At 35.8% G+C, this 26,009-nt stretch overlaps 1 protein-coding gene across 1 annotated transcript in view; it reads right to left on the reverse strand.

Annotated features, from left to right (window-relative positions):
* Nucleotides 1–26,009, reverse strand: part of UBR1 (ubiquitin protein ligase E3 component n-recognin 1) — a 149,854-nt gene that overhangs the window by 84,968 nt on the left and 38,877 nt on the right. Inside the window, exons 5-19 of the mRNA XM_021009248.2 lie at nt 24,015–24,145; nt 17,754–17,892; nt 15,754–15,816; nt 15,216–15,339; nt 14,775–14,879; nt 14,047–14,135; nt 12,086–12,184; nt 11,032–11,189; nt 8,900–8,999; nt 7,967–8,095; nt 6,013–6,193; nt 3,228–3,289; nt 2,235–2,345; nt 783–848; nt 412–513 (exon numbers count right to left, since the gene is read on the reverse strand). Coding sequence (XP_020864907.1) covers nt 412–513; nt 783–848; nt 2,235–2,345; nt 3,228–3,289; nt 6,013–6,193; nt 7,967–8,095; nt 8,900–8,999; nt 11,032–11,189; nt 12,086–12,184; nt 14,047–14,135; nt 14,775–14,879; nt 15,216–15,339; nt 15,754–15,816; nt 17,754–17,892; nt 24,015–24,145 — 1,659 coding nt within the window. The remainder of the gene's footprint in view (nt 1–411; nt 514–782; nt 849–2,234; nt 2,346–3,227; nt 3,290–6,012; nt 6,194–7,966; nt 8,096–8,899; nt 9,000–11,031; nt 11,190–12,085; nt 12,185–14,046; nt 14,136–14,774; nt 14,880–15,215; nt 15,340–15,753; nt 15,817–17,753; nt 17,893–24,014; nt 24,146–26,009) is intronic.

The raw sequence follows: 26,009 nt of genomic DNA on the forward strand, positions 1-26,009 counted from the left end.
TGTTAGCTTCCTATAAAAGAATATTCAACAATGAAACTAATTCTAACTAACCTTTACTCCTTTCCTCAATTATTAGTTTCTTCCTTCCCTGTTTAGAAGAAAAAGTAGTTGCGGATTCAAGGCTGTCACCCATGGTGGCAGTATACTTTACTTAGTAAAAGTGGATATTGAGTTATAGCAAGTAAACATTACAATATATGATTAATTTTTTTAAAAAAGCTTTGTAATGTCTTGTCCTATCATCTCATGTCTTACAAGAGACTCCACATAGTTAAGTGGTGCTATTATGTACATCCCAAATGACCAACTGGCATGGTAACCTCTAAATACTAATACAATGAAACCATGATAAAAGGATGTTTAAGATTGGTATCGATGGAATGACTTCAACTACCCCATTCTGTCACTTACCTGGTCCTTGGAAGGGACAAACTTCTTAAATGCATCAATCAGTTCATATCTCTGAAGTAACAATAACAAGAAGTTGTTGGGATCCATCAAAGATGCACCAATCTGTGTGATATACCCAGAAGCATACATAACCATAAAATGTTTCACTTGCTAATAACTGTAACTTAGTTTTCATATAACTGTCAGGAAAATTACAAAAGAAGCTAGTGCAAGATTATCCAGTAGCAACTTTCATCATTATTCTACCATATTCTGCACTAGCAATGAAAGAAAAGTTGATAAAATTAAGAAATAACTACAATAGCTTAAGTACAGAAGATTTTGAGGAGTAATAAGGCAATAATAAGTTATAATTAGAAAGAGATTACCACCTGAAGCATGATGATATCTTTGTCATACATTTCCTCTCTGCATTTAACATCTTGATAATAAAATACCTACAAGGTAAAAACAAGTAAATAGATATATAAGAAAGAAATTTTAATTAAGGTTAACAACAACAACAAACAATTCTTACTAATCTGGAAATTGGAAAACCACTCCAGTATATTGCCAAGAAAATCCCATGGACAGCATTAGCATGCTATGATCCACAGGGTCACAAAGAGTTGGACAGGACAACAACAACAAATCTAGAAATTATCTAAGGACAGTAAGAAGTTAGGGAAGTTATACTAGCGGATAAGTCTAATCCCCTTTCTCTTCTCTTTGGAGCTCATGCATCTTTAAGGCTTATCATTTATTCTAGTCATATTTGAGAGCTAACTCTCAAAATTTTCCTTTCCCTTTTGTAATAAAGAGCATGATACTGTAAGATAAATAGACTGTAAAGAGACAATTTTGAATATAAAAATTGCGACATGCATGCAAATTAGCAAATATTTCTTAAAGAGTTCTTCTATGCAAAGTAATATCTTTGGGTAAAATAGTTTGGATAGAACATGGCATTGCGTACCCTCCCTTCTCCCCTAACCCTGTCACCCACCAAGTTTAAAAAAAGATAACTAAACAAACAATAATAAATGATAGGTATATTAAGGAGTTGCAAAACAAAGTATAATATGAAGCATAAGGGTGAAGGTCATTACTTTCTCCCTCAATCCCAGGGTAGACCAGGGAAGGCTTCTTGGAAGGGATGTTTGAGTTAGACTTTAAAAAACAGTAAAGAATTCAATAGGCAAACCTGAGACAATCCGTTTATTCTCATCAAAGTAGATTTTGTAAATCAGGATCAATGGTTTCATTTATTTAACAGAATGTAAATTCCCTGAGAACAGGAACTATTTCTTTTTTGCATTTGTATCCTAAGCCCTTAGTATAGTGGATGGCACAAAGCAGGTAATCAATACATGCTTGTTAAATGAACTAATTCAATATGTGAAATCATCCACCACTAAAGTCCTAGTCTGATCCTTTCTCATGATGAGGGCAAAGGTTCTCGAAAACTATGCCAGTAGAGCACAAGCCCTAGCAGGTCCTATTGATCAGGAAAGGCTTCAAAAATAGGCCTGGTAATACCCCATTTGTTGCTTGAGGGCTAGCCTCACTGCACATGTAGATTCATTTTTCTATTTAGTATTTTATTTTTCCCCAGTTACATGTAAAAACAATTTTTAACATTCGTTTTAAAAACTTTTGAGTTCTAAATTCTCTCCCTTCCTCACTCCCCACCCCCACTCATTGAGAAGGCAAGCAATTGCATACAGGTTATACATGTATAGTCATGCAACATATATCCATAATAGTCTACACATAGATTCATTAATGAAAACGGTTCAACGACAGTTTAGATTCATCAATGTGAAGAGCAGACTTTGATGTACCTGGCTAATTAAAGACAGACCATTTCTTCGCCACATATCAGCCCCAACTTGGGCAACCAAAACCAGACAACGCAAGGGATATTCTATCAGCAGCTCCACTTGAAAATCTTCCTAAAAGTAAACAGCATACAAGATTAGCCTTTTAATTTGAGTAGATTTATTTGTAGAGACAGGACTGTATATTTTGGAGCTGTAGTGAAACTGCTAATACATAGAGCAAGCAGCTTGGGAAAATTGGCAGTGGACATAACCTATCCACTTCTTGTGCTGTTGTTCTTTTTGCCCTGTCGGCCTGTAATAGCTTTGCTGGGGAAAAAAATGGGAGATAATGTAGGAGGAAGGGTGGCAGAATAACTTGCCTTCCTCTGGGATTACCCCTTAACAGATGGCAAGGTATGCTTACAAGAGAAAAAATTCTAAGTGTAAAATGTACATTTTTATAAAAAATAATTTTTTTAAACCTAGACATATGCTCCACAAGTAATATGACATAGATAGAAGGAGCCTTGGGTTCTAGTTCTAATTTTGTTAATAACTGGCTTGTGACTCTGGGCAACTTATCTGACCTCTCTGGGTTTCAACTTTCTCATCTTTAAAATGTGTAAATTGAACAAAGGATTTCTCAGGTCAATTCTAGCTACAAAATTCTAATGGAGTTTCAACATGCCACACAGGATAACTTTCTAAGTGAGAATTTCTTTTGTTGGGGGTGGGGGCTAGGCAATGGGGTTAAGTGACTTGCCCAAGGTCACAAAGCTAGTGTCAAGTGTCTGAGGCTGGATTTGAACTCAGGTCCTACGAGGACTCCAGGGCCGGTGCTCTCTCCACTGCGCCATCTAGCTGCTCCTTTAAGTGAGAATTTCAAGTGGATTTTCAAAGTATCCTTTTTTTTTCTTCTTCACTATTTCTTCATAATATTCCTTACTATTTATCAACTAGGAAATGTTTAGAAATGGAAGACAAGAAAAATCAACACTTAAAGCATACACTTACTGAAGGCACAAATTCATGCAGTCTTGAAAAGGCTCCGATCTTACTTAAACGAACATGAAGACCTAAAACATGAAAGAAAAATGAGTATAACAAAATCCAACTAATATTGTTCAAGTCAACTTAATACCTTCTGGACAATAAGGCAATCCTTTAAAAACTTTGCTTTTTATTGATAGGATTTATTTCCAAATACTCTTATCTTTGAATTTCTAACTCCATTTTTAATCAAGGTTATTAATAAGTGCCAGTAAAGTATGAAAGATTTAGAGCTAGATAAGAGTATAAAGATCATCAAATCCAACCTCCTCTTTTATTTTATTAGATTATTTAAATACTGAGGTCCAGAGAGGAACTTCTTCAAGGCCACACAGGTAGCAGATGGCTGAGGGAAAATATAAACTTAGGTTCTCTAACTCCAAATCCAGCACTCATTATGTCATGAGCCATTAATTACAATTTATAACTCTACATCACTCAAAGGCAATCAGTATTAAATAAATTTATGTGTATACATATGTATATTACATATATGTATACAACAACAATAAATTTGAGAAGTGATATTTATACATTATACAAAAAATATGGAGATCATTCTAAATTTAATCCACATTCAAAACATATTAAAAGACACATAAAAATTTTTTTCTTCTTAAGATGACTTAGAATGTTGATAGAAAATAATGTGATGTTAAGGATTAAGTGCAAGGTCTTTCTGTTATCACTTAAATGTTATACAGAAGGATCGATATTGATTTTGCACTGAAAACAGTCACCTAATGAGAGTAAGTCTAAAGAAGTATAGATCTTCAGGTGTGAAACAATCAGAATCTGACAGAAGGGAAATAAGGAGATAATACTTTGGAACTATCATCAATAAAAAAACCCCATCACAATTAAATTGAATGACTGAAAATAGGAATAAAAGAATATAAGGACAAATGCAAGCATTTTTTAAAAAAATATATATTTTTTCCGACTATGTGGAAAATTTTTTTAACAATTGTTTTTAAAAATTTTGAGCTCCCCATTCTCTCTCTCCTTCCCATCACATTAAGAAGGCAAGCAATTTTATACAGGTTATACATGTGTAGTGATGCAAAACATATTTCCTTATTAGTTATGTTGAGAAAGAAAAAACAAAAAAAAGCCAAGAAAAATTTAAAAAGCAAAAAAAACCCAAAACATAGTACGCTGCTACCTGCAGACTCCATCAGTTCTTTCTCTGGAGGTAGATAGCATTTTTCATCATGAGTCCTTTGGAATTATCTTAAATCATTATATTGCTGAGAACAGTTAAGTCATTCACATTTAATCATCGTACAATATTGCTGTTACTGTGAACAATGTTCCCCTGGTTCTGTTCACCTCACTTTGCATCAGTTCATGTAAGTCTTTCCAGGTTTTTCTGAAAGCATCCTGTTCATCATTTCAAGTATTTTAGCAGGGAAGTATGGTGACATTAGCAGTATGATGGTGAAATTGGACAGTGGGAAGTATCAAGAAAAAACAACTTCGTCTTTATTTCTGTTAAAATTTGATTAGGTGCAGAAAACAGAATAGTGATTCTCAACAGTGTAATGTGAAAAGTTCTTATAGATAGTTTACAGTATGTTAAGTCAAAGAAAGTAAGGGGCTCAAGACAGAACTGGGCAAGCAGCAATGTATGGCATACAGTATCAGGTGAGAAGCAGCACAGCTGCTCGCTGTGGATAGAAAGTTGGGCTCATAACACTTAAGTACTGCCAGTATCTACTGATTGTGTGACCCTGGGCAAATCATTTAACTTCTCAGGGCCCGAAGCCAAACTCTAATACTCCAAGCTGCACTGATGGCACATATTGATAGGAGTTTCATTTACAAGAGTTGATATGCTGATGAAATCATAAGACTGACCAATAAAAAAATCAGCCAACCCATATTTGGCATGGTCTGAGCAGAGGCAAATGTCCAAATGACTAGCTGCTAAATTAAAATGGTCTATTGATCCAAAAAGTTTGAGTGCTGCTATTTAACAGCATCTCAAAGACATAATTATGCCTCTTTAGGTCCATTAAGTCCAATGCAGTTTTATTGAAGTAGATTAATAAGTGGAATGAAAAGTCATACTATTAAAAATGGAAGTAGACCTTCAAGTTCTTGATAAATTCAGGAAACCATCTAACTCAATGCAAATGATAAGAAAAAGAAAGCTATATAAAATTTTAAGCAGTGAGGGCCACTAGTCAGAGAGTTTTAAGTATGGCGTCAAGAATGGAACTGAGCATCCTCCTGAATTTTCAAAAACCTTTTTTCTTCCCTTAACAGGTCATTGATCAATTGCTCAAAGTGCCAGGCATATGATATCCCCAGCTTCCTATGTCACAGTACATACAAGAAGGAATATGAGCTACTTGAGATCTCACTAGATGGGTAGCTAGAGATACAGAGAGATAGACAGATAGAGGTACAGATCTATCTACAGAAATACAGATAGATCTCTATAGAAAGACAGATATGTAGAAATGGACATACATACACATATATTTAGGGAGATGTATAGATATATAGCTATACATGTTCATATAGAGGGACAGAGACAGAGAGAGGTATCTAGATAGAGCTATCTCTCTAGTCAATTTGTGCTTAACTTCTATAATAAAAAGAACCTGGACATGCTCCCAGATTGACATTTGGAACACAGTTTTCTGAATTAAAAAGAACTTTCTGAATAAAGACTTATTCTGGAAGCAAGATTGAACACACAAAAACCAAAGATCATGTAACAAGTCAGAAAGATACTCACCAGCAAGTGTCCTAGAGAGGGGCAAATGTATGCTGACAGGATCTACAGACACCTTGTAAGGCCTGTATTCCAAAGTGTGGCCATACAAATAAATTACAGACTTTTCATGAGAAATGTTACTCAAAGTACATTTCATCACAGCTTCAAAACAGTCTTTATAAGCCACTAATAAAAGCTCTTCCTAAAAACAAACAAACAAAAATACAAGAATGTTAACAAGACAGTCATTTAATTCTGTTCAGCAAAAATTTTCTAAACATCAACCACATGTAAAGAACACCATACAGTGTACTTGGGAAGAGAGAAATACAAAGTTTAGATAAGATATGGCTCTTTACCATCTAGCTGGGGAATATGACATACACAAATAACTAAAATACAACAAAACTTCATTAGAAAACTATAAAACAAAGCACTTTGTGAGGTGAGTAAAGGGTTGTTATTGACTTAGGAAGGAGTCGGGAAAACAGCTTCTGGAAGAAGACAACATTTGAGTCAAGCTGGTAAGAATTGAAGACAGGCAAAGGAGGGCATTTAAGGTATACATTTTTTAATGAGCTTAAAAGGCATGAGCAGGAAACACAGGGACAAGAAAGGACAGGGCATATTCAAGAGATAAAGGGTAGTTTACTTGGCTATAAGTACATGAAGTACATAGAGGGCAGCTAAGATGGTAAAGGGCTGTCAGAAAGTGATATATGAGGATCGCATGAAGATGTTGGGGATGTTTTGCCTGTAAAGAGAACATTTACTAAAATATAACAGTCAACATCAAGTATTTGAAAGGCTATTAAATGGAAGAGGAGTTAGATATGATCTTCTTGGCAATGGAGGGTTAAATAAGTAGCAATGGATAGAAGTTTTAATGAGGAAAATTTAGGCTTGCTCTAAGGAAAAACTTCCTGATGACTTAAAACTATCCCAAAGTGGAATGGTCTGCTTTTGGAGGTAGTATGTTCAACCTCCCAAAAAGCACTGAAGTAAAGTTTGGGTGGCCACTTATAGGATAGGTTAGAGGGCACTTTTGGGTGAGACAACCTCTGTGGTCCCTTCCAAATCTTTGGTAGGAGTAACATAAGACTTGAAAGGTAGAGTGATGACATACCGTGAGGGAGGGTTTGAGGGGGAATGGTGGGGCCTTAAAAGCCAGGTAAAAGAATGTGAACTTTGTTCAACAGGCAATGGGGAATCTATGAAGATTTCTGAGTAGAGGAGCAATACAAGTAAATCATTAGGTAGCCTAAAAGGGTAAGAGAATAGGATAAAAAAGGCTTGTTCAGAGGTTAATAAAATAAACAGTCCAAGTAAGTAGTAATATAACCTGTGTTAGGGTACTGGCACTAGGATGAAAAAGAAGGGGAATGGCTATAGGAGATGTCATGGGGGCAGAACTCAGGTCTTGGTAACCAACTGGCTATGAGAGGTGAGAGAGAGGAAAAAAGTCAAAGATAACACCAGGTTTCAAACCTTGGAAACTGGGTGAATGCCGTTGATATAAAAAGTGATGTCAGAAGGAGAAAAAGGTTCAAAGAAAAGAAAATCAGCTTCCTATTAGACAGGTGGCATTTATTCATTCATTCAACAAATATTAAGAATTCTTCCTATGTACAAAGCACAGTGTTAGACTGTCTTATGAATACAAAGAAAGTCACTGCATCTATGGGTGGTCTGAATCTCTAAAAAAGACAAGAAATATACACAAAAAATAAAATATAAGGCAGTATTGTGAAATGCCATATAAACAATACAAATTAAGTGCTAAAGAACAGAAGCAGCAACAGCTTCTAGCTGGTATAAGAGTAAGAGTTATGAAATAGCTGGCATTTGAGCTGGGCCTAAAAGGATGGGTATAATTTAATAAGATGGAAAGAGAAAGGGAGGGTATTCCAGTAGGGAAAAACTTGAGCAAAGACATAAAACAGAAAAAAAAATCTCATACATAAGATTTACTTACTTCAGAAGCGCACCATTCTTGGAACATTAAAAGAATGTTTTTCAACTGCATCTGAATAGCAATAGCAGCCTCCCAGTCTGGCTCCACTTCAATGTGCTGCCCGACTTGCCTTTTGATCTCTTCCATTCCCTGAGAATAAAACCCAACAATACACACACACACACACACACACACACACACACACACACACACACAGAGTTTTAAAATACAGCTATAGATACAGATACATACTAACACATACCCACACTTATAAATATATATATATGTGTATGTGCTTGTGTGTATCTGTATAAAAACATCATTGTTCTCTCTTCTGCGATCTTTTTTAAAGGTAGTATTATCACAATTCAAAGAAATACATTTTAACAGAAAAATGAATAATAAAAATGCCTTTAATTTACATAAACTGAATATACTAGAGAATTAAAAGAAAAAGACCGGTTCATTTTATAAAGAGGTAAAGTGAAATACTAACAGAACTATTAAATGAGTACATAATGGAAATTCTATTTGGGGACACATGTTATAAACTTCTACTTTGTTCTTTCTCAATTAAGGTAATTATCTTCAAAATAAAAAACATAAATCATTTCAATTATTTATAGGATCAGGGCTCTGTAGCTGGAAGAAACCTCAGAGGTCATCCAGTCCAACTCCTTCATTTTATAGATGAGGAAACTGAGGTTATGGGAGGTTAAGTGACTTGCCCAAGGTCACACAGGTAGTATCAGATGCAAGATTTGAAAATCCAGATTGTTTGACTCTAGAGTCAGCATTCTTTCCCTTATGCTAGGCTGCCTCCTACATGTAGTAAAAAAAGAAAACTTGTCATTTATGATCTTCAAAGATAAAAAGACCAGAATGATTTTAGATAGATTTAATATCATTCCTCTATATGTCTTCCATTAATGATGACCAGAGATAATAAAGTACCTGCATGCATGCAAGAATCTTCAGGAAGGATCGAAAACCTTCAAGAAATTGTATTTTTAATTTCTCTGACCATATTGGGGGCTTACTGATGAGGACATATCTGTTTCAAAAGACAAAGAAATATGTTACCTACCTATAGATAATTTTATAGTTCACTAGGTTACAAACACTATAATTAACATTCTTTATTTAAATAAAGCAACAAAAAACCACCATCTTATTTATTGCAATAATCTGAAACTCCAGCAAATAGGGATTTGGATATGCTAATTTATTTTCTGGCTGATACAGGTTGGATGTGAACATGAGAACTCAAGCAAATGTCAAATAAGAAAGAAAATATACCTACATCCTATATCCTGTGAGGCACATAATGGTTTCTTAACTGGGCTAAGAACTGACTTAACCTAAAAAAGGCTTCCACACAGATTTCCTAGGCTGAATATAATCCAAACCCATATTCTGCTAAATGGAGAGATGGTTTACAGGCTTGCTATAAAGAGGCAAATAAAGGAGTTGGCAGGAATGGTTTTATCACACAGATAAGAGGTATTATTTCATGAGATACTTGGTCATCCAAATAACCCAGTACTTATTGTGTGCATTTGCAAAAAAGATTACCATAAAAATAACTGCCATTTACGTGCAGATTCTGTTGCAGAAGGTGAGGGGACAGCAATCCTATGGAAAACTTCATAGGGATACCCTGATTCAAAGAACTTCTAAGACACTCAAGACATACACTAATACCCTGTACCTTCAATGCAAATGTCAGCATATGTTGTAAAGCTTTGTTCAGGAATAAGCAAAGAAACGGGCCAAAAACTATTCAGAAGCCACATTCCTGTGGCCTATATAGCTCAAAAACTTTCTTTAAAAGAGTCAGGAGGTATGAAACATGGCAAGCATTAAATAACACAAAAAAATGTAACTGATTAGATTCTAACACCAAAAATGACTGGTTATCAATGAGGGAGTCATTTTCAAATCAGCAATATATGTTCAAATTTGTCAAAGCAAAGATCAAAATTAATATCAAAAATAAGAAGACAGAGCATGTAGTTGAGGCAGCTCCAAAATGACCTATTTAAACAAGCTGCTAGTGCTAAAAAAAAAAAGGTGGAAGGAGAAGAAATGGACAAAAGAACAATCACCAAACTACCATCCCACAATTTCTCAATGAAGTTTAATTAATGTAAAGCAACTGCTACAAAGAGAAGACTAAAAGAGCCTAGAAATTTATCTCAGCCAGCAAACATTTTGTTTCTTTGACAAGACACTTATAGTAGTCAAGGGCAACATTGGTTTAGAATACAAAATCAACTGCAAATATTATCTTAAAAAATAACAAGAAACAACAGAAGGGAAATGTTTAGAGAAAGCTTGATACAAAGACCAAAAAAATGAAAAGATATAACCTAATTTTCTTCTTTTCTTTTTTCCTTTCCTTTAGGAAAAAAAAATTAAATTCTTATACATATAGACAACTTATCCATCACTGCTTACCTAGCAGTTAGGATACTGGAAGAGAAAAGCATGAACACACAATAGTTACTGATCAAATTCAATGATGCCCAAAGGAACTAAGTGTGTGTTTCAATGTCAGTTTGGAAGAAACTGAAGAGATCCAAGGGATCTAAGCTCTATACTCCATACATCCAAGCTTTGGAGAAGGGGAAAACCTTGTTACAGCCTGACTGTCTCCTCGATAATACACCAAAGCTTGTTCATGGGTTCAGAAGCAGGGTTGTTCTAATTGCTTTAGAGAAGGGTTTCTCAAAACCACCTGCATCAGCAGGGTTCCTGTCCTTGTGGCCCACTGCTCAACAGAGCATCACTCGGAATTGCAGTTGCCACAAGGAAAGTTCTCTTGGTCGCTCTCTATGACCAGCAATTTCTCCCTGCTATACAAACTGAGGTTTAGGCACCGGATGAAACTAGGATGCGACAAGGCAAAATTATCCCAATTATGAATATGGACGTGGACACACAGCGATGCTTTGTTTCTTACTCTTCTGCAAATAAAACCCTATGTAACGAAATATATTCATGGTTAATCTCAAAGGGAGAAATAAAGTAAGAATACATACTACTTAAAAGACAACCCATACCATTTCCCAAAATCAACTTACTTGAGGTCACATATAACTGCATATACCCTTCCCAATTTGTCCTGGCTGTAACCCTGGAAGTTGAATTTGTTGTTCTTGTCCAAGTATTCTGGTAAAACTTCTAGCAGTGTTTCAGTAATGACAGAGATAACATTCTGCTCTTCAATGAGATGGCGAGCCTACACAGTATTTCAATAACACTGACTTTAATAGTAAGTCCTCATATGTACATCATTTATTTATTCAGCAAATTTTAGAAAACAAAGGCAGCAATCAATCTAAAGATCCTCAACCTTACCACCATAAGACCCATGAGAGAAGGAGCAAACAGAGAGCCAGGCTATACACTCATTATCAGGGTGCTGTGTAAGAAACAGTATAGAAAACAGACATGCCTTTCAAAACTGACTAGGTAAGGATCTGCTTTAAAACTATCACCTTTGCTTACAATCACAGAATTAAGATTTAGAACTAGGAAGAAGTAGAAATCATCTAGTCCAACCCCTCTGAAACCCAGAAGTTAAGTGACTTTCCCAAGTAAAAAAGTTGGGCTTTCAATTCAGGTCCACTAACTTCCAATTTAACATTCTTTCCATTGAATCACGCTTCCTATTCTGCTCCTTCAAACTATTATCCAGTTCACTGAAAATACATAAAAAGAACAGAGATGATCTCTCAGCAGACATTAAGGAAAGCAGAGCTCTCTGTTCTTGAGGGCTAGATACTATAATCTTCAACAACTGGAAACCTTCAGCAAGTTTCCCTCTTATCCTGGCTTCTTATTCCAAAACAAAACAAAAAAAATTTAGGAACGAAAGAATATTTAACAAAAACAAATTTTTCACATGCACAAATACACATGCACACACATTCAGAAAGCAGGTCTGATGTAACTGTATGGGCCCAGAATGGCTACATGGACCCTGATAGAATCCTTATATCCATTTCCAGGAAAGCTTGTACTCAGCTATTTATGAAGTTTGGGTGGCAATTTTATTGACTGCTTTAATTTTAAGAAAACATAAAAGTAACATGAACAATCAAGAGTAAGAACAAAGCAGTAACCTGTACATACCAGAGTAGGAACAGTAAACATCTGAACTGATAATGCAGTCACAGAGAGACTTCTATCATGATCATCACTGATGTAGTCTTTCTGCAGTGGTTTATAAAACTGAAAGATTTTTAGAGAATCTGAATTATTAGAAACTTTTCAAACCACTGAATTTAACTAATACACTGAGATAACAATATCAGAAACATCAAGAAACCTGAATTCTATCCCTAGGCGTATCACCCTTATGTGCCCCTAAGTTCTCCATCTATAGGGCTAAACTAAACATAATCTTTATTTACTAGAAATATTATGCTGATTAACAACATTTTGAAAGCACTGGAAAAGATGCATAAATATTAGTTCAATGACCCAAAGCAACGAATCTGAGAACTATGAAATAATCCAGAGGCAGCTTCAAAGAGCTAGGACTGGGTGGATCCTCCTTATACCTGCAGGATCTGAGGATGTACTCAGCAGAGAACAAGAGGTTTCCTCTTTGTGTTTGTTGAGGATTATTAAGTTCATAATAAAAATACTTTTTAAGGTTTTTTTTAAACAAAAATGAATTTCCTAAAGTGATGAGGAATCCCTACTGAGAACAGATAACTTTAGAATTGAGGACTGGAAGTAAGGCAGCATGTATATGCTAGTAATTATTCAGAATGTGGCTTAATATTCAGAATGGCTCTAATTTGAAAGCAAAATGACAGCTGGGGGCAGCTGGAAGGTAGAAATCATCCTTTTACACCTTACAAAGTCAATCTGTTACTGTAGGGATAGGCCCTTCTACGTACCTAACTTCTTGGGGATAAATCACTGAAGTAGAGTCTTCACAAAACTGATTCAGAATTCTAGGGCTATCATTTTAAAAATGTGCACTCATAAGATGTAGCCATGGTGTTAGATCCAAACAAATATCACCTATAGGGGAGACAAGCCTTTACCTAAAAATTATACTGGCCACATTCATGTTCGACACTCTGCCTGATAATGGCAAAAAGGCATATGTTTTAGAACATGACTGCCTTCCTTGCTATCAACCTCAAAATTCAAGGGTGTATCCCACAAGATCTAGCTTATTCTTAATGATAGATCATGTTATGGATTGGTTATTCATAAATTCACTCTTCTTGCACAGATTTCAACTTGTAACTTTGGCCTATCTCACCATACTCTCTATACCACAATCTTCATTCCACCTTCAACTTCCAATCTCAGCCTGACTCTTTTTCTTGGATCACTCTCAGGTCCCTTAGAACTGCTTAAAAATCAAAATTGAATCAACTAATATTTATTGAACACCTACTATGTGTAAAGCCTATGGAGGGCAAAAGGAATGTAAGATCCGGTCCCTGATTTTAAGGAGCTTATAGTCCAGTTGAGAAAACAAAATTATAAACATGTGAAAAAGTAAGCAATAATGCAAGAAATAAATAAAGGAGATAAAGAGTACTGGGGTGAATCCTCTGTGGAAGATTTAAGGAAAGAGAGACAGAGACAAAAAACTGCATCAGTGGAAGAAATATCCACACCAATAAAAGCATAGATCTATTAGAGTATAACAGTGGAGGAGATAGGATTAAAGCTCCCCTTTTCATTTTAGCCTTGAAAATACAAGTGTAATTTTAGTGCCTAACCTGATTCCTGTTTCTAAGTTTTATAACTCTTCCTCCCTTTAATCTGAAACTATTTCTCTAACTCATCTTCTGTCTCAATACATTAATGAATGAAGAGATTTAGTAGATTGAGTACTTATGCAAATGGGATAGTATGTCCTCCCCTTAACAAGGTTTTGTGTTCCCTACAGGAAACCATTTATGAGACTATCAGGTGCTGAAAGTAAACAATAAAAATGAACTATAAAAATCAAGCTCTTCAGAAGCACTCAACTCCTATTTCTACTCTTTTACTTAAAAAAATCACCATATTCATAGTCACAGACTAATATTTTCATATAGATATAGATAACAGACAATTACCTTCACAAATTCCATGGCAAAGAGTTTTTTATATTCTATTTCCATGAAAAAACTGCTGAAGATCAATTCGTGAAGCACCTTCCGTGCACCTGTCAAAAAAACATTTTATGGGGGTAGAAGGCAGGAAAATTTTCCAGGATATTCTAAAAATAGAAACATGCTAATAAGCCTCACTCAAAATATTAATTCACCACTGTTAATAAAATAAAGCCATAAATGCAGCTTTTCTTGTTTTCTCCAAATACCAGCATTTCTATAACTCTTCATTTTATTTTAATGCCCTCACTTAGCCTTTCCTCTTATTTCATATTTATATAATAAATGTGGATTTATTAAAAATATGGAAGGAATATCCTTACTTGAATAGACCCTTCTATCTTTTTTCTGATTTTATCACTATCATTCTTCTTTTCCTCTGTCCTCTCCTTTACTTTTTTCTCCCTTATGAAGAATTTTTCAAGATTAACTTGAATTAACTTGAATAAGATCAATGAAGGATTGCCATGACTAACAGAAGACTGAAGAGAAATTGAAGTTAGATAAATACAAGCCTAATAACTGAGCTTAGCCTAAAAGAATATCCCCCTCCATCAACAAATGACTAAATAATTTCTTTACCTTAAGGTATCCAAGCATTTTAAAATCAACAAAGTCAGTCAATTTATCATTGAGGGAAGTACTTGTTAAAATGGATTATGGTTCTTATTCAAAGCATAAGATCTACCCACCTTTATAAAGCTTTGCATCCCAAAGCATTAACCTGCTTATGTGGCAGGGATCATTAGGAACATCTTCTTGGAGGCAGGCCTGGCAGAAGATTTGCCGAAAATCACCTGGAAAAGAAAAGTCGATGTAAACATTCACACTTTTCTCAATCCTTCTCCAAAAACACACAGTCCAGATTGTCTTTAAATATTATAATAATTACTAGTGTCAAAACAATAGTCAAACATTAACAACTGGCTGCTTTATTTTAAGGGATTAAGAACCAATTAAGAAAACAATTAAGAACCTATTAAAAACACAAGATATGACACTGAAAATATATCACAAGTTTAACAAAGGAGGAAACAGATGAATGTAATCACCTTAATTTCAAATATAGTCTATTCAATCAGGTTTTAAAACCATGGGTAAGAAAAGAATGTTTATAAGGAATATATGCTTACTTGAATAGCTCATAAGTTTGTTCAACCAGGTACCAAGACGCAAAGCAAATTTCTGATGAGCCATAACATCAGCATGTAGGACTTCTACATGAAGTGGATGCTGAGAAACATTTTCTGAATGAAACTAGAGATATATGGAATAATTAAAGAAAACAAAGAACAGATTATTAGGAAAACCTAAGGCATAACTCAAACTGCCTTCAGTCTTTAGTTTAAACAACAGAATCTTATAATTTGTTGAATTCACCTAAAATATATCTCAATTGCTTTTCATCCTTATTTAATTCCTTCCTTCTAATGTCAATTTTCTGTTCATGAGGGTTATGGCAAGTGGGGAAAAAAGAACAGAACACCACATTAACCAGTGAGCCCTCAAGCTCCTAGAAGGCTGCGATCATATCAGTTTTCAGCTTTATTCTATGGGGTGTCTCGTTCCCCCTCCTATAACTATCTCCTCTGAACCACAACTCTCAACTTCCCCTCCACCGACACAGCTCTCTCGTGGTTCCCTTTGCATGTTCAAATGCTTCAAAATTACCTTGATACTTTCCTTTGCTTCTCGACAATGCACACAAGATCCTAGTTTAACAGCCCGACGACCCTAATTATAAACAAAATTTGGAGGATTATTAAGTAATGGAATGACATCAACACTAAGCAACACTGGCACTAAAAATGTAAGAAACTACGAATTATTAAAACTCGCTTGCTGAAGCCTAGACCAAAGATGAGTCTGTCTCTACCACAATCACTTAGAATTCTAAAAAGGAAAAGTGAAGGCAGGTGGCTATACAGCCCAAGGCTCTCTAATCCTATGGCTTCAGATGTTAATAGGATCAGAACTGCAACTTGGTCTTTCGTTTGTGGTGTCTTTTAAGAAAGTAATAGACTCTGTGTTAAACCTGCCTAAGAAATAAGTACTGGGCCCAGAGTTCCCTGAGCTTCACAGACTTGGGGCTATGAAAAGTCATTGAAGTGTAGCAGCATACTGATCCTCACACCATCCAGAACTCACACAAATTAAACAGTTGGTTAGTACCTCAAAAGTTATCTAGTTCACCCCCATCCAAAGTGCAAGTCCCTTCTTCAACATCCCAGGGAGCCAGTGAGACTCTACTTGGAAGATCTCAAGTGACTGAAAACTCACTTCTCTGCCAGATTATTACTACACCTTATGAAAAGATTTGGAGGTGGTAAGACAAGCATAACTGTCTTCAAATATATGAAGGGCTATCAACTGAAAGCGGAATCAGATAGCCCTGAAACTGATTCTTATATGGCATAACTTCCAGGCCTTTTACCATTCTATTTGCCTCTGGGATGGCACATGAGAAGATGGGCTTTATATCTTGGAGAATATATTTTAAACCATTTCTTTCAAAGTCTCATTGAAGCTGGCATCTGTGATTTGTAAATGTTAATAATTACTGCTAACTAAATTAGGTACCACATTCTACTGTGTGTGCCAAAGCTTAATATAAAGCAATCACTTGGCTATAACATACAGTCAGTCATTAAAAGAATTAAATGCTTTTAAACCATTAGATTAGATTAGATATTAGAAGACAATATTGCCCCTTAGTATTTACATTCTTTTTAAAAGTAATTTGATAGCACACCCAAGGTAAAAGTTGATTTCATTTCAAGATAAACATAACATAAAGAAATAATATCACATATATGCAGGATTTTTAAAATATGCATTAACAAGTTAGAAATTTGATTGCTGTCAACTACGTAAAATACAGTATGCTCAACTCGTGATGACCCAGGAGCTGATTATTCAACACAGACTACTGAACACTTTTTGCTTCTGCTCTTCCCTTTTGTGGGTTGCCTTTTGATCCTTTTATATTACTACCTCCATGCAGAAATACAAGAGGAAAAAAATTAAACATTCTTGTTTAAAATGCCTGTGACACAGAATAGCATGAGGAAAACAGAAACCTTTCCTGTGTAACTAGTATGTTTTCCCAATCAGATTACAAATAGCTCAAAAGCAGGGATTAGGTCTTCTACTGTTTCTTTAACTCCCTTAGAATTTAATGACTAGAACAGGTATATAGATATAGATATATAGATATGGGAAACAATGAACGCTTAATATTGAATAAGTCACTCAAAATTATTCAAAATTAGCACTAGGTGATATAAAAATTAAACAACTTCACAGATTAAAGAAAGTAAACTAAAGCAAAGCAACAATAGCAGGTTTACTTGATCTGCTATTCCATTATATTAAAATCTGCTACATACACAATCTAGGGTGTTACTAAATATACTCATCTTAATTACCAAAATAATAGGAAAAAGACTGTGAGTGAGATTATTCAAAACAGATCAAAAGAACTAACCAAGTATTTGGTGAAATTTTTCTTCTTATTTCATTATTCTAGGAGAGTTAATATGATATGAATGTTAAATTAAAAGGATGCTAGTGCCTGATAAAGCTAGTAAATGCTAAATAAATATCTATTGGATTGACTGCTGACTATCACACAGGATAACGTAACTGTAACATGTTAACATTTCACTAACCTCTTTGTCTATGGCAGTGGTATGCAACTGAGCTTCTGTAAGTTCACATTTAAGGGCTTTCTGTAGACTATATATAACATGGTCATAAGAATGGTGTTCATCATTGAAAAGGACACAATAGTATCTTTCAGTTTTCTCCCTAATAAAGAAAAGTTGAGATAATTAGATAATCAAAAGAAAACGTGAAAAATATACTTGGCATACATATACAAATAAAACATAAGAAAATTCCATTATTCACTGCTAGATTATGGCATTTGACTTATCCTCATAAGTCTTTTTAAGTTTTAAGTCAATCAATCAACAAGCACTTATTAAATGCCTACTATGAGATAGCAGTGTGAGATAAGGGAAGGAACCCTGTATCTGAAGTCAGAGGATTTGGGTTCAAACTCCTCTCTCTGTTGTCTATTAGCTGTGAAATCTTAAGAAAATCAAATAATTTCCATGGGCCTCAGTTTCATCATCTATAAAATGAGGGGTTGGGAATCGATGCTCTCTGAGGTCCCTTCTAGCCCTAGATCTGAAGCCTAAGAATGCTATGCTAGACCCTAAGCCAGGGGCAGAAGATACAAAAACAAAAATGAAATACCTCCTGCCCTCAAGAAGCTCACCTTCTCTTAAGGGAAACAATATGTACATAGAAATATATAAAGGACGTATACAAAATATATATGATAATTTGAGAATGGAGGGACCAGCAATTGAAGGGTATAAAGAAAGGTTTCATTTAGAAAGTGGCACTTCGGCAGAAGCTTGGAATAAGGGTAGCTAAGAAAGGGAAGTAAGAAAGGAGGGTGTTCAAGGCCTGGGGAACAGCAAGAGAAAAGGAAAAGACACAAGATCTGGAATGTCACGTGTAAGGGACACTAATGCAATGCTGGTGGAGCTGTGAACTGATCTAACCATTCTGGAAAGCAATTTGGAACTATGCCCAAAGGGCTACCAAACTCCACATACCCTCTGATCCAGCAATACCACTACTAGGTCTCTATTCCAAAGAGATCATAAAAAAGGGAAAAGAACCTACATGTACAAATATATTAATAGCAGCCCTTTTTGTGGTGGCAAAATATTGGAAATTGAGGGGATGTCCATCAATTGGTCAGTTTTGCTAGATGGCAGAGTACAGGAAGAGGAATAACATATAATTAGGTGGGAACCAGGTTGCAAATGCTAAATAATAAGTGACATTATCACCTATCTTACATTAGGTACTTGATGTACAGTATCCTTTATTCTTTTTGCCTGTATTCCCCCATTTAGACTGTCTGACAAGTAGTTTCTAGACTAGAAATAGTTAATGCTCTTTTAAACTAAAGTGCCTCATTATCACTGTGGTGCTACCAATATTACTGCTTCCTAGCTTCCTCTCCCATTGCCATCCCACTACACCTTGAGAATTTATAAACCAAGAATACATGAAGTTCAGAAGGCAACTATACTAAGATTTGGGCCTTCAAGGTCTAACTTAAATGACATACCTTTGATGAAATCTTAAAAAAAAATTTTTATTATGAACTTAAACACCCAAATGGGGAGTATTTCCACATATACAGCAGAACACAAAAAGAGGATTGTATAGGAAATTGTGAATCTCCATTTCGTATCACCTGGATTTTAAAAAATATATGATAAATTCTTTGCATTACTTTTAAATCTGTCCTGTTTGTGCCTCCTTCTGTTCTCTTCTGTACATTTCAGAAGTGTTTTAATGACCCTTTTTCTGGCATCAGTATTAGCGTCCCTTAACTTCCCCCTACCAATTAAAAAAAAACCCAGGGGGAAGAAAAGCCAAAATCCTGTAACAAATAAGCATAGTCAAGAAAAATAAGACCACAAATGGCCATGTCCCAAAATGCACATCTTTTTTTTTACAGCCTGAGTATATCACCTCTGTGTCAGGAGGGTGGCACGCTTCCTCACAAATCCTCTTGAGACATGGCTGGTCATTATGCAGATCAAAGAGCTCTTAAGCTGTTTTTCTTTTAACAAAATTTTGGGTTTTTTTCCCCCAATTACATGTCAAGACAATTGTTAGCACTCATATTTTACAAGATTTTGAGTTCCAAATTTTTTTCCCTCCTTTCCTCCCCTTCCCTTTTCCTAAAATGGTAGGCAAATTGATATAAGTTATACATGTGCTATCATGTAGAACGCATTTCCATATTAGTCACAGCTGTAAAAGAAAGAGATCAAAAGGAAAAGAAAAAACCAAGAAAAAGAATAAAGTCAGTGAAAAGAGTATGCTTCGATCTGCATTCACAGTCCATCGGTTCTTCATCTGGACGTGGACAGCGTTTTCCTTTGTGAGTCCTCTGTACTTGTACTGGATCGTTGTGTTGCTGAGAAGAGCTAAGCTATTCACAGCTGAACATCACACAACGTTGCTGATGCTGTGTACAGTGTTTTGGCTCTGCTCATTTCACTTTGCACCAGTTCATACACGTCTTTCCACATTTTTCTGAAATCTGCCGATTTATTATTGCTTACTCAGAATAGTATTCTATTACATTCATATACCACAGCTTGTTCAGCCATAACCCAATTGATGGACACCCCCTCAATTTCCAATATTTTACCACCACAAAAAGGGCTGCTATTAATATATTTGTACATGTAGGTTCTACTCCCTTTTTTATGACCTCTTTGGAATAGAGACCTAGTAGTGGTATTGCTGGATCAAAGGGTATGTAGAATTTGGTAGCCCTTTGGACATAGTTCCAAATTGCTTTCCAGAATGGTTAGATCAGTTCACAGCTCCACCAACAGTGCATTAGTGTTCCAATTTTCCCACATCCTCTTCAGCATTTATAATTTTCCTTTTTATATTAGCCAATCTGATAGATGTGAGGTGTTATCTCAGAGTTGTTTTAATTTGCATTTCTCTAATCAAAAGTGATTTAGAGCACTTCTTCATATGCCTATAGATAGCTCTGCCTATTCATATCTTTTGAACAATTTATCAATTGGGGAATGACTTGTATTCTTATAAATTCAATTCTTTATATATTTGAGAAATGAGCCTTCATCAGAGACTTGCTGTAAATACTGTTTCCCAGCTTTTTGCTTCCCTTCTAATCTTGGCTGCATTGGTTTTGTTTGGGCAAAAGCTTTTTCATTTAATATAACCAAAATTATCTATTTAACATTTTGTAATGCTATGTCTTATTTGGTCATGAACCTGTAACTCACTTAACTTCTCCCTTATGAATCTGGATGCTATACCACTTCATGCATATATGTTTAGTATTGATATTACTTCATTGTCTATGCCATATCTCTTTTAATTTAATTAATTTAATTTTAATCTCTAATTTTGCTTTTGCTTTGTCTGAGATCAGGATTGCTAACCCTGCTTTTTTTTTCTTTTTACTTCAGCTGAAGCACAATAGATTCTGCTCCAGCCCCTTACCTCTACTCTATGCCTGTGTGTATCTCTCTACTTCAAGTACATTTCTTGTAAATAATATATTGTAAGATTCTGGTTTTTGATCCACTCTGCTATCAGCTTCCATTTTATGGGAGAGTTTATCCCATTTACATTCACAGTTACAATTACTGTGTATTTCCCTCCATCTTATTTTTCCTCCTGTTTGTTCTCTCTCTCTTTTTTCACCCTTTTCCTCAACAGTGTTTTGCTTCTGTCTACTACCTCCCCCAATCAGCCCTCCCTTCTGTCAGTAACCCCCACCTTTTACTTGATTTCCTCCCCTCCTACTTCCCTGTTGGGTAAGACAGATTTTAATATTCAACTGACTGTGTATATTATTCCCTTTTTGAGCCAATACTGATGAGAGTAAGGTTCAAGAAATGCCCACTGCCCACCCTCCCATCTTCCCCTCTACTGAAATAGGTTTTTCATGCCTCTTCATGTGAAATATTTTATTGTATTCTACCACTCCCTTCCTTCTGTACCCAATGTACTCTTTCTCATCCCTTAGTCATTTTTTAATGACATTCCCTCAAATTCATCTTATACCTGTGCCCTCTATGGATATTCCTTCTAGTTATTCTATTAGTGGCACAATTTTTAAGAATTACAAGTACTGGGGCACAGAGGTGGCACAGTGGATAGAGCACCAGCCCTGAAGTCAGGAGGACCTGAGTTCAAATTCAGCCTCAGGCCAAACAGTTGACACTTACTGGTGACTGGGCAAGTCACTTAACACAACTGCCTAAAAATTTTAAAAAATTTTTAAAAAAATAAAAGAAAATTTCTTAAAAAAATAAAAAGAATTTCAAGTATCATCTTCTTATGCAGGGATACAGTTCAGTTCCATTGAATCCCTTATATTTTCTTCTCCCTTTTTACTTTTTTAGGCTTCCCTTGGGTCTTAATATTAGAGAGATCTCTTCTTATTTGCGGTAGAAGCTAATGGGTTTTATGTGATTGCGGTTCCTTGGATTTGTACTGCTTCTTTGTTTATAATATATTTTCCTTTGATGTGGGAGCTCTGGATTTTGATTATGACATTCATGGGACTTTTCCTTTAAGAGTTTCTTTCAGTGAACAATGGAATTTTCTATCTTCACTCTGCTCACTGGTTCTAATAGATTTGGGCAATGTTGAATTATGATTTTCTTCAAATATAATTTCAGCCATTTATTGATGGTGATTTTCAAGGAGTCCAATAATTCTTAAAATGTCTCTAATTGACCTGCTTTCCTGGTCAGTTGTTTTTTGACAGCAGATAGATTATGTTTTCTTCTATTTTTTCAATTTTTTGATTTTGTTCTAGTATTTCATGTCTTATGAAGGCAGTGATTTCTGTTTATTTTAATTTTCAAGGAGGCCATTTACCATTTTCTCTTCAAAACTATTTTCTTCCCCTTCTAATTGTTTCCTCCAAAGTTTTTAATGTCATTTTTCATCACTTTATTTCACTGAGGCATTTGTGTAATCCTTTTGGAAAATCCATTTTTTCCTTTTAGCATCTACCTGCAATTGTTTTGGAGTTGCTCTTCTTGAGGATCTCTAGACTTGCAAAAATATTTTATACTGAATGATTAGTGTCTTTTTTGGTTTACTCCATTTCCTAATGTGCTTTTGGGTGGGGTGGTCTACCATGCTTGGTTTTACCATAGGTTACTAGAGTTCTTGTGTTGATCTCCTCCAAATGGCACTGGGTCCCCTGATCTTTGAAGTTCAGAGCACAGGATTTTTCTAGACTCTCTATAGTATCTCAAGACACAGTGCTAGGGACCTGGCTGCCCTGGAGTGTCCTGGTCCAAGCAGCCTTTACATAACACTCACATACCCACCCTGGTCATTACTTCTAGTGTTTCCAAGGGCCCCATTATTTTATAACCACCCTGGAATTTCTTGTGGGAGCACTCCATGTTTGTGGTCTCCAGAGAGCCTTCCAGGCTGTCATATGTCTCCCTTCTCTGGTTCCACTGGGAGGTTACTATATTGTTTGTCTATGCTGCTATCCTCCATTCCTATTCAGCTGCTGGCTGAGTTTTCTTCAGTTCTGTGATGGAAGAAGTCAGTTATACTTACTGGATTTCTTGATCATTATTTGATCTGGTGTGAATTTCTAGGATTTTTCCTATAACAGGTGAAGGGAAGTGGGACAGCTTGCCTCTGCTCAGGCAGACATCTCAGCAGGAAGTATCCTAAATGAAGCCCTTCTAAATTCCCCAAAGGCAGAAGTAATCTCTTCTTGCTCTAACTAGAATACTCTGTCTCTCTTGCTGCACTTTTATTTCCTACTTTGCATTATAGATACTGATAATATATGTTCTAACTCTCCTAATGGTCTCTGTAAACTCTATGAGGGCAGCAAACATGTCTGTGGCCTGGCTCTCCTCATTGGTGACTGCCTGCCCAGATCACTCTTTCAGAAGAAGAGCCAGAAATGACTCCACTCTCCATGCTTCTTCTCATCCTCCTCACTAGCCACCTTGCCCTTCCTTCTCCTGTCTCCCCACTACTACTCTTTTTTATGATTATGTGTTGTACTCTCTTTGATGACAGGGTCTGTTTTTGCCTTTCTCTGTAACTTTAGTACTTATCACAGTGCCTGGCACCAGGTACTTGACTAGGGGAGTCCAAGTAACAATAGTAAGGAAGAATCTCCTTGCTAGAAGACTTGCTGATCTAGTTAAATGTGGCTTTACACTAAAGAAAAAGGCAGGAGAAAGCTATCCAGAAATAACTGCTGGGTCAAAAGCCATCGAGAAGAGCAGGTAACTAGGAAGAAGAGCACAAGAAGGCTCCATTAGCTTACAGAAGATAATGATAACATTCTATACCTAAGCTGGAGTTGAGTAGGCAGGTCTTTTTCCTCTTCCCAAACAGTCATGTCTACTATATATTTTATCACTGAAGGGAATATCTTCTTGGCTTGGCCAATTATCTCTTCACTCAATGCACATCCTGGATTCTGCAAAAGGGCATGGTAAGAAATATTATTAATGATATAAATAGGCAATGGAAGAGAAAGAAAAGATTACTCATTTTAAACATTTTTAAATGATGGCATTATATCATTTTCTAGGAATTAATTCTTCAAGCTGGGTTCATGAGAGTATAGTTAGGTCTATTTTGCTTAAAGCACTCTTGGCTAAGAGATAGAATAATGAAGGATAGAAAACAGAGAGAAGAGCACCCATAGAGGTTGCATTATCTGCCACTTTCTCCTTTGGATACATGCAACTTCCATAAGTGAGTGCTGATTGCTCCCAATACACACTGTGCTTAAATGGATGTTTTAAAATTCAGCATGCCTATATGTCACTAAATGGTAAATTTTAATCCAATTACAAATGGCACTAATTAATTTTATTTGGCCTACTACCACTACTCACCCACCTATTTACTCTCTAGGTCAATTATTCTATCTCACCAAATTCTTTGTGAAGTTCCAATTTCTATTCTTTTCTCAGCATTTAAAGATTATTGCTCAGTATCCTTTCCTGGAGAGGCAATCAATCAATCAACAACTATTTATTAAATGCCTATTATATGTTAGTCACTGAGAATACAAAGAAAAAAAATGAGACAGCCCTTGCCCTCAAAGAGCTTACATTCTTCTGGAGTTGGGGGAAGGGATACTACTATACATAAGTATAAACAAAATATTTACAAATTAAATGCAAGGTAATTTCCTCAGAGGTGGCCATAAGCAGCTGAGAAGATCAAGGAATGATTAATGTAGAAAGTGGAGGACATGGGGGACAACCTATCAAAGAAATAGAAGATGGGTTGTTACATGTGAGCCAATCTGGCTGAACCTCAGCGTATGAGAGAGGAGTAATGTACTACACGGTTGTCAAGGTAGGTTGGGACCAGACTATGAAGGGCCTTGAAAGAAAAATAGAGAAGATTATATTTGATCCTAAAAGCAATAGAGACCCAATGGGTAGGCAAATTACATAGCCAGACCGGCACTCTGGGAAATCACTTCAACAGCTGTGTGGAGGATGGACTGAAGTAGGAAGAGCTTTGAGGCTGAAATGCCAATTAAGAAGTTTTGCCAAAATCCAGGAAAGAGATGCTGATGGCCTGTACTGGTTGTAGCCATTAGAGCAGAGAGAAAATAACAGATCTGAGGGATATTTTGGTAGAATGACAAGATTTGGCAACTAACTGGATATGAAGAAGGAGCTGGTGAGATGATAATGCGAAGTTGCAAATGTTGGTGACTGGAAAGACGGTGGTACCCTCACTGGAAACAAGGAAGTTTGTTAAAAAAGCAAGTTTGAGGAGAACTATACTCAATTCTCTTTGGGACACATTGAGTTTGAGAAGCCTACTGGACATCCAGTTTAAAATGTTTAATAGGCAGTTGGATTAGCTAAGCAAACTATAGCAGACATATAGATTTGGGAGACATCTGCACTGAGATGACAATTAAAGCCATGGGAACTGATAAGGGTATAAAAAGTATAGAGCAGGGGTTCTTAATCTTTTTTGTATTATGGACCCCCTTTGGTTGTTTAATGAAACTTGTAGATACCATCTCAGAATAATGTTTTTACACGTATAAAATAAAATGCATAGGATTCCAAAGAAAATTAGTTACATTAAAATATTTAACAAAGCATTAAAAAATTAAGTGGCTCCTAGGTTAAGAACCTTCGATGCATAGACAAAAGAGAGCCTAGGATAGAGCCTTGGGGCACACACACAGAGGGTATAATAGGAATGATGAACCAACAAATGAGACTGAGAAAGAACAGTAAGATAGGTAGGAAGAGACCTCAGAGAAAAGAGTGTCACACAAACCCAGTGGAGGGAGGTAACCA

Source organism: Phascolarctos cinereus, unplaced genomic scaffold, assembly GCF_003287225.1.
Source record: "Phascolarctos cinereus isolate Bilbo 61053 unplaced genomic scaffold, phaCin_HiC Scaffold_3;HRSCAF=262, whole genome shotgun sequence".
In the NCBI taxonomy this organism is placed as follows: Eukaryota; Metazoa; Chordata; class Mammalia; order Diprotodontia; family Phascolarctidae; genus Phascolarctos; species Phascolarctos cinereus.